At 52.9% G+C, this 8,588-nt stretch overlaps 2 protein-coding genes and 1 non-coding gene across 5 annotated transcripts in view; 2 read left to right on the forward strand and 1 right to left on the reverse strand.

The window, feature by feature from the left end:
- The window catches only part of RPS17 (ribosomal protein S17), a 3,004-nt gene extending 631 nt beyond the window's left edge, over window positions 1–2,373 (forward strand). The window contains exons 2-5 of the mRNA XM_035335787.1: window positions 50–201; window positions 444–549; window positions 2,069–2,134; window positions 2,248–2,373. Coding sequence (XP_035191678.1) covers window positions 50–201; window positions 444–549; window positions 2,069–2,134; window positions 2,248–2,328 — 405 coding nt within the window. The 3' untranslated portion in view covers window positions 2,329–2,373. The remainder of the gene's footprint in view (window positions 1–49; window positions 202–443; window positions 550–2,068; window positions 2,135–2,247) is intronic.
- On the forward strand, window positions 1,122–1,254 carry LOC118172451. The gene has a single exon (XR_004753708.1). It is a non-coding gene; the product is annotated as a small nucleolar RNA SNORA71 (small nucleolar RNA).
- An 813-nt stretch (window positions 2,374–3,186) lies between the features above and the next one.
- On the reverse strand, window positions 3,187–8,334 carry TERB2 (telomere repeat binding bouquet formation protein 2). Of its 3 annotated transcripts, XM_035335785.1 has the most exons (7): window positions 7,985–8,334; window positions 6,987–7,068; window positions 5,464–5,609; window positions 5,138–5,199; window positions 4,571–4,683; window positions 4,385–4,476; window positions 3,187–3,876 (listed from the first exon to the last, which is right to left on the reverse strand). In XM_035335785.1, the coding sequence occupies exons 1-7, from the start codon at window positions 8,046–8,048 to the stop codon at window positions 3,731–3,733; spliced, it is 705 nt and encodes a 234-aa protein (XP_035191676.1). In that variant the 5' UTR covers window positions 8,049–8,334; the 3' UTR covers window positions 3,187–3,730. The 3 variants fall into 3 exon arrangements, with proteins under 3 accessions (XP_035191676.1, XP_035191675.1, XP_035191674.1); XM_035335784.1 differs by lacking the exon at window positions 7,985–8,334 and having other exon boundaries at window positions 4,571–4,680; window positions 6,987–7,169; XM_035335783.1 differs by lacking the exon at window positions 7,985–8,334 and having other exon boundaries at window positions 6,987–7,169.
- Window positions 8,335–8,588: the final 254 nt, after the last annotated feature.

An 8,588-nucleotide genomic window follows, 5' to 3' on the forward strand; every position in this document is an offset into this window, starting at 1 on the left:
CGGGCGGAGCGGGGCCGGCGGCGGCAGCGAGCGGTGCCTGCCCCCGCAGGGACGCGTGCGGACGAAGACGGTGAAGAAGGCGGCGCGGGTGATCATCGAGAAGTACTACACGCGGCTGGGCAACGACTTCCACACCAACAAGCGGGTGTGCGAGGAGATCGCCATCATCCCCAGCAAGAAGCTGCGCAACAAGATCGCGGGGTGAGGCTTCCCCTTTATCCGGCGCGTTTTCCTTTTTCCTACGCTTTTTCCCTTTTTCCTACACGTTTTCCCTTTCTCCTGTTTTCCCTTTTCCTACATGTTTTCCCCTGCTTTCCCTGTACATTTCCCCTTTTTCCTGCACGTTTCTCCATTTTCCTCCACGCCCGGTGCTCTCGGAGGTGCCGAGGACCCCGAGCTGCGGCGGTGTCGCCCCCGGCCCCTGGCAGCCCCGTGTCCCGCAGGTATGTCACCCACCTGATGAAGCGGATCCAGAGGGGACCCGTCAGAGGCATCTCCATCAAACTGCAGGAGGAGGAGAGGGAGAGGAGGGACAACTACGTCCCAGAGGTGAGCTCGCGGCCGTGCTCGGGTGCCCGCTTCGGCGGCTGTCTTCACGCACGGAGACCGTGGGGCCTGGGCCTGCCCATCCTGCCTTGGGCTGTCTTCTGTCACAGGGGTGCCGAAGAGCACCCAGTCACAATCTTTTCCCGTTACCGGCCCCAAAAGTCCTATCACTGAGGAGGAACTGGGGAGGGCGTGGGTCAAAGGAGGAGAGCTGAAGCAGATTCTGGCCTCCTGTCTGAGGGCTTTTCCTGAAAAACTCCATGGTGTGGGATGAGAAGAGCAGCTGACTTCCTGCATTTCAGCTCTGCTGCTGGTCGGAAGATGATACCCATCCTCCATTCTCCTCGCTTTAAATGAGGAGAGAAATAACTTGACACACAAAAATATTTCAGAGCGGCTTAAAGGCGGCTGTGCAGTAGATGTCGCTAAAGAGAGGCGATGGTAAAATCCCAGGGGCGATCGGTAAAATCCCGGTTGGTGGAGGGGCACCACCAGGACCCCGGCCTCTGGGCGCTGCCTACAGGTAGCTCTGGTGGTCCTCGCACGGAAGTGCCCGCCCCGGTCCCTCTTTCTGAACCTGCATTCGAAAGTGATCAAGGTCTGGTGCGTGGCCTGGTCATTGATAGTGCAGGGAGAGGAATTCTGAAAGCGTTTCCCGTGTTTGGTGGGTTTGCTCCTGTCCCTCCCAAACCCTGTAGCGTTCAGACAAGCTGCTCCTCGCTGCTCTTCTGCATCTTCTTAATCAGCTGCTTGTAATGCCGCTACCTTCCGTGCGGTACAAGAAGAAGTGGTCGGTCTGAGCCTTATCTCTGCTCTTCAGCTCTCCAGAATCTCTGGTGCTGGGTTTTGGCATGGGGTTTGGTTATGTGGAAGACTGATTTTATTGGTGTTCAAAGTCTGGGTCGGGGAAGAACAGGTAGCTTTGTAGCCTGAGGTGGGGTGACGAGCCTGGTGCCGCAGCTTGGTGTGACTCCTCACTCCTGGCATCCAGAAGTGACTCAGGAAATACCAGCAGCTCCGTGTGCTCTCGCATCCCCCAGATTTCAGGTGTGAGCAGAGCTGTGCTGAGCTGCAGAGCTGTCCCCTGCAGTACGCTGCAGATCGCAGAGGGCTGGAGGAAACAGCTGGCGTGTTTTACACCAGCTGGCTTTCAAAGGCCGGGTGCTGGTGGAAGAAGTCACCCTGAAGCTCACAGCTCTTCCTGAGCAGGGAAGGAGTGTTGGAGCTGTAGCTGAGTGAGCTGAACGTGGGTTATTCGTTGTTTCCTAGAAAGATACTGGTGTAACCTAGCCTTGTGTGGAAGGAAGCACATGGAGACTAAGGTTTGGGGTCTGGAGAGGGGTTGGGGTCCTCCTGGCTCATACTGGTGAGGGCACCGGAGCTGCTCACCGTGCTGGTCAGCAGGGCTCACCAGGAGGATGCTGCTGGGCCGTGCTGGGTGGGGACTTCACAGTGGCACTGTGGACTTGACCCCTGGGCTTCCTGCGGCACTGCCCAACCACTGTCTTGCTTCTGTCCCCAGGTCTCTGCCCTCGATCAGGAGATCATCGAAGTGGACCCAGACACCAAGGAAATGCTGAAGCTTCTGGTGAGTAGCTTGAGCCGTACTCACGGGGAGGGATTTGCCTGGTGTCGCTGGGAGGGATTTGGTTAGGGCAGGCAGCGCATTGACTGACCCTGGTCTCTCTTCCTCTTTTCCAGGACTTCGGCAGCCTGTCCAACCTGCAGGTCACACAGCCCACGGTGGGGATGAACTTCAAAACACCCCGAGGAGCTCTCTGAGGCGGTCGCTGTTATGTCACTTTTCCAATAAACGTGGGAAACCAACTCGGACTGCTTGGTCTTTCGAAGCCTGTGCGCGCAGGGGTGAGGAGGGGAGGGCAGCTTCTCTCGGGGTGCCACATCTGAGGCTTCACTGTGTGAAGAGGACACCTTCACATTTGTGAGCGCCTTCTGGGGGTCTTTCCTTGGGGCATGAGGTGCAAAGCTGTTATTTTACAGGTTTTCCTGCAGGCATGTGTGCTTGCTGCTCTCAGGATGGCGGTGCGCAGCCAGGAGAGGGCGAGCGTGGTGTATCCTCGCCGTCAGCGCCTCCCAGCTTTGTGCTGTGCTGCTTGAGAGTGGGTAGCTCTCAGGGTCGTGCTGTGCCAGAATAAAAGTTGCCTTTTGTAACCGCATTTGTGACTTTTAGTGCTTAAATGAAAGGGAGAAATCTGATTTTATTTATATGAGGGGAACAAACTGGGCTGAGCAGAGCACCGTCTGCGGGTGGAAGCTCCCCCGTGAAGACAAGCCCTGAAACCCCAGCAAGACACCCCATCCGCTAACGATGTCCCCAGGGTGCAGCAGGCATGGGGGAGCTGTGGCCTTCGCCCCCGAGACTCCTCCCATCCTGTATGCACAGGCAGAGGACCTGCAAGTCCCTGCTGTGGCTGTTGGCATCACCCGGCACCACAACCTGTGGTCACAGTGCCCCGGGCACCCTGGGTGAGGCGAGGGGGCTTGGCACAACCACCTGCAGCGCTCGGACCCATGACTGACGTGGGTTTTACTGAGGGGAAGTTTAGGGCCTGTGCTCAAAACCCACACAGGCCCATAAGGCTCCATGTTTGTACTGGAGGTCCCAGGCCCACCGTGATGGTGCTGGCCATGCAGCCTGGTGAGGCACTGGGTCCTACGGGTGGGGCTGTGATGAGAAGCCACCTCCTCCGCTCCGCGTGTTCTTCCAAGGCTGCTGTTGGCAGCCACGGGTCAACTGACTGAAGTACTCCATACAAATAAAAAGGCAAAGGGTTTGATCTTTTGGAGATGCATCTGTGTTTATGTGTTCTGTGGAATTTGTTCTAAATAGTTGGGAATAAAATGTTCACAACAAACAGCCAGGTATTTAAATACACACCGAACATACTGAGCTGTAGTCAGGATGAACCAAATGGCCGAGTCAAACACCACGGAGATTTAACGCAGAATTCTCAGCTCAATACCACCAATCTCTGCGCTATTTAACTAAAACATGGTGAGAACACAGACTGACAGTAAAAATAACCATCAGGCTGCAGAAAAGCAAGTAAGGCATCAGAGAGTAACTATGGGATGTTGCTAAACAGAATGGAATCGCCGTACATGGCTGACAGCGTTTTGGCAGCACTCAGTCAAGCTTTTGATGAGAACAGCCTCCTGTTACTTACAATTTTCTTTTCATTTTAGTTTTCACATCAGAGTAAACTTTGATTTCATTTTGAATCCAGTATGCTGTGTAACCCGAGGTGCCAGGAATGAAGTCGCGTAGCTCTCCGACGTACTTCTTCATGTCGCGAGCAGAGGTGTAGCCTAGCAATGGAAAGTGCCGGTCTCACCGCGGGAGCCCTGAGCTACCTAATTTCTCATTTCTCAGCTGAAACGAGAACCATGGAAAATGGGAAGTGCTGATGGGAAGGGACCAATTCCAGCTGTGCCCTGGGAATTACAGCAAAGGCTGGTTGCACTCTCAAGTTTCTAATGACTGGAAATTGGTGTCAGATAACATCTAGGGAAACACAGCTGTGATCTACCACCCAGGAAGTTCAACCTTCTTACCTGACACAACTGCCGCACCACTTCTAATATTTGCATGTGCCATGCACGTTAGGACAACGAGCAATAAGCCGTTTCCATCAGAAACGAGCAGCATCAACAAAAAACTACAATCTTTCAGGTGAAACCTCTAGCCATTTTTGAGTCCAGCAAGAGTAAAGGGGAAAAGAGCAATCCCAAAGGGTGAGCATGGCTTCATCAGCACCCACAGCTGTTTTGGGGCATATTTTCTACTTATTACAAGCCTACCTATGCTACACATTACCTGTCACCATGTTATTCATCGGGTACTCCTTAAGTGCATGGTATGAAAATTCCCCCCGGGTCGATGCTCTCGAGCCTGGGTTTTCTTCACTGCTGTATTGGGGGAGAAAGATGTTATTTCCTTCATGTTGGATATCTTCTGAAAGGCAAGGGCATATCCAAATCCCACCATCGAGGCCAGAAATACCTTTCAGACAAGTTCAGTACATCCTCCCTCACATCTTGCTTGCAGACTTCTCTCACCATCTCTGCTTCGTCTGGCAGATCCTCATTAGCTTGAAGTTCTTCATTATGTCTCTGCTAGTGTCAGCACAGAGTTAGTTTAAAATTGTGCCCTGAGTCCATTTGACTTGAGGCAGTTTTAGAAATTCTTATTTCCAGCATATTTTATAATAAGGTTTTAAAGATGGTGATGAATTTTGATTCAAAAGTACTGAGAAATCCCTTCAAGAAGACAGCACACAGTAGGAATTGTCATGGGGCAAGAAAATGCTGCACCAAAGGGGCTGGACTCAGACCTCAGCAACAGGCAGTCCTCAGAATGATGCACAGACTGGGTGCCTGCATAGGCAAGGGAGAAAATTCCTCCTGCATGTCCCAGTGTTGTGTCCTTGGGTTGTCACACTGAGAGGAACACATGCAGCACAAGTGCAAGAACATTTCATCCTGTATTTGGGTTAAGTGTCTGGGATGAAAACCAGTTGCTACAACTGATTTTTATACCACCTCCTGCAGTATGTATTTCTCATCTTACCTTCTCTGCAAGGGAATCATCCATCTGCTCCCAAATAAAGCCACCAGTTTTTCTTCTGATTTCTGCCACGAATGAAAGTAAATGACTGTAAAAGCATGAAATAACAAGACTGCCCAGTGGTGCAGGAGCTCACTGAGTGGCATTGCTCCCTAACGCAGTATAATAGATGCAGCATTAATTCCTTGGCCTCAGGGAGGAAGAATTGCTCCCAGCAGAAGGAAATCCCCCACCCTCAGGGCAGAGGGGACCAAGGATTGATGCTGGTTGGCACCCCTGTGAGTACCGGGGAATACAGAGCGCAGCACCCACCTGATGTTCTCCCTCACCTTCTTGCAGGCAGGCAGGAGGCAGAACGAAGTGGCCCAGAACCACTGACTCCTTCATTTCTGCACTGGTGTTTGCCCATGCAGAGAGGTAGCAGGAATGGAAAACTGTAGCTCTGCCGTCCAAGTACTCCAGGCTCTCGTGTATTCTGAAAAAGAATGGTTCCTCAAGGTAAGCCTGAAATAAAGGCAGAACAGAAATAGCTTTGGCTTCGATCAATCTGGAGATACAGGGCTAGGGGGCAGCTTTGGGTAAAACAAGTGTAAATGGATATGTGTTGTCATTAAAACTGACCTGCTTGGATGATTTTGCCCTTTTGCAGGACAAAAAAGTACCCGAGGAAAGGCTGTGATTTTCTAACTTTGAGACTCTACCAGCAACGTGCTGTTCCTGCAGGATGTGCCAGGGAATGCTGTGGCTGAAGGAAGGACTTTGTTTAAGGGTCTGCTGGATTCCACTCCCAAGGTTGGCCTCGGTGTCTGAAGGCTTACAAAATCTAAGCCAATTCTAAGCAATAATGTGTTAACCTGCTTATTTCAGCCACTAGCAAAGCCTGGTGCAGAGGATCAGGAAAAACCATTCCCTTTCACATAAATGTGTTTGTGTGGTAAGTTACACAGCTATTCACTAGGGGGAGGAAGATCCTGAATAGTCTTCTCTTACTTCTGTAGCTCTGTAAAAACATTGCCGAGCTCTCTTACTTTTTATATGAAGCAGAAGGAAAATATCAATTCAACCCTTTCCTGCTGGATTATTCTTGTCTCCAGTCTTTCTTTCACAAAGTTCCGCCCTGTTTTTTTTTGCCTGTGGTTACTTCCTTGTTTACCCGTGGCCTTGGGGATAGTGTCAGCTCTGTTTTAGACCCTGAGCTTTTCTAGCACGTCAGGTCAAAGGTAGCAGAACAAAGCAGCACCATTACGTTGATTTACACGATATCAGTTGGTTCTGTGCAGAGGTCTTGTACCAGCGCTAAGCATAGGTGGGCTTTATTTTTGCTAGTACTACTTGGAGTGTGAATGCAGTTTTATCAGCTCCTACCTTGCTCTGCTTCCCACACAAAAAGCTATGCCAGTATCAATGCCGTCCTTTTCTCAAAACACCGTCCCCGGTGCTGGGTTGAAGCCAGCCTCATGCATGGAAAGCTGCATTATTTTCACAGCCATTTTATGTTTTGTCTGGGATAGCTCTGGATAGGCTTTATTGTGGGTGGAGGTTTTCACATGCATGAGCTCCATGTCAGACCAGACTAAGCAGTAAAACCCCAGCAGACCGCAGCAGGAACTGTACAAGGCACTTCCAAAACACCAGCCTGACGTGCAGAGGATGTTTACACCCATTAAATACTGGGCTAACACAACTGTTACTGTTATCTGTGCTTTTACTTTTGCTGTCTCTACATGGCTGAGCCCCTCCAGCATGCCACACATACAATGGAGGGGGCTAACAGTGACCATGGGCACTTCGCAAGCATGCGCCGGGCAGCGAGGAGGTGGCAGTGGGGGGGACAGCTGGGGAGAGGGACAACCTGAGGGTGTCAGGGTGGGCGGCATCACTGCTGAAGAGGTAGTCGGCATCCTGCCAGCGGGTGAGCAGTCCTCCGCCAGCCACTGCAGGAGGAAGAACAGGGGTGAGGATGATGGGAGGCAACCCAGTGTGTACCCACACACCCCAAGACATCCTCAGACCCCAGTTTGTCCCCACGTTCCATGAAGTATGTCCCCAGTGGGTCCCTGCACACCCCAACATGTCCCTGGACACCAGTGAATTTCCACACACCCCAACACACTTCCACGCACCCCCACTGTGTCCCTCCCCACACACTCCATGTCCCCACACACCCTCAACATGTCCCCATATACCCCAGTGTGTTCACCCACATCCCAGTGTCCCCCCCCAACATGTCCCCCCCACCTCAACACACCAATGCATCCCCACACCTCAATGTGCCCCCCACCCCCCATGTGTCCCCCTGCACCCCAAGACAGCCCCCCACACCCCAACATGTCCCCAGACCCTCAGTGTATCCCCACACACCCCAGTGTGTCCCCCCACACACTTGTGGGTCTCCACATACTCCATGGCTCCACGTGCCGTTGTGTCCCCACACCCCAATGTGTCTCCATGCCAACATGTCCCCACATACCCCAATGTGCCCCCCCACTAATGTGCCCCCCACTTCAGTGTCCCTACACATGCCACGAGAGCCCCCCCCATTTTGTCCCCAAACACCCCAACACATTGCCACATATCCCAGTGTTTCCCCAAGCCCCGCTCATTCCAATGCGTCCCCACACCCCAGTGTGTCCCCCCACCACCCCAACGTGTCCCCACACACACCAGTGGGGCACTACATATCCCTTGTCCCCACACCCTGACATCACCACACCCCAAACATGTCCCCACACGCCCCAGTGCGCCTGGGGTGTCCCAGGCCAGGCCCCATTGTGGGTCCCACAGTCATGGGTCTCCCCGCCACCCATCCTGGGCTCCTCAGCGGGGGTCCCTGCCCCACTGAAGGCTCACCCCACAGCTGCTGAGGACCAGGCTGGACGCTGCGGGAGAACCAGGCACGGCGGCCCCGGAACATGGCAGGGGAAGCCCTGAGGGGTGGCAGGCGCTGAGGTGAGGCGGGAACCTGAGGGGCGATGGCGGGACACGCTGAGGGGCAGCCGGGCGGGGAGGTGGGAAGGGACCTGCTGAGGGCTCTGAGCGCCTCTGGAGCCCCGGAATAGCTTAGGATGGTTTCAGCTAGGCACACAGATGGGCCAAGTGGGACTTTTTAACCAGCTGAGGGAGGTTTATGCACAAGGCTTGACCACCATGTCCTCCAGAAATGCTCCATGACTTAGCCTGGCGTGTGACACCTCTGGAAACCTGAACATGCCCCAGACAGGCAAGTGATGTGTCAGCAGTACTGAAAAGGGAAGCAGAAAGCCCTGGTCTTCGATTCATACCCATTTTTTAATCAGGTTTTTACACAATCTGAAGATTGTGTAAAGATAAGCATTTGGAGGTGCACCAACATCTGGAGATTTCTGCTTGGTTCCACTTTTCCAGGAGGACATCTATATTCAGCTGTCTTGAAAGATTTTCCCTTCCTCTTGTACCTGAGCGCTTTGGTTTTTCT

Source organism: Oxyura jamaicensis, chromosome 10 (genome assembly GCF_011077185.1).
Source record: "Oxyura jamaicensis isolate SHBP4307 breed ruddy duck chromosome 10, BPBGC_Ojam_1.0, whole genome shotgun sequence".
Taxonomy (NCBI): Eukaryota; Metazoa; Chordata; class Aves; order Anseriformes; family Anatidae; genus Oxyura; species Oxyura jamaicensis.

What these genes read in the sequence shown, in the direction of transcription:
- TERB2 (XM_035335783.1), bottom strand. Translation starts at nt 7,138, where the DNA reads ATGTCTTGGGGTGTGTGGGTACACACTGGGTTGCCTCCCATCATCCTC. An exon ending in GCCCACCCTGACACCCTCAG is followed by an intron (nt 5,610 to 6,986) that starts GTTGTCCCTCTC and finishes ATTCTTTTTCAG; the next exon opens with AATACACGAGAGCCTGGAGT. An exon ending in GTACTGAACTTGTCTGAAAG is followed by an intron (nt 4,477 to 4,570) that starts GTATTTCTGGCC and finishes CCCCCAATACAG; the next exon opens with CAGTGAAGAAAACCCAGGCT.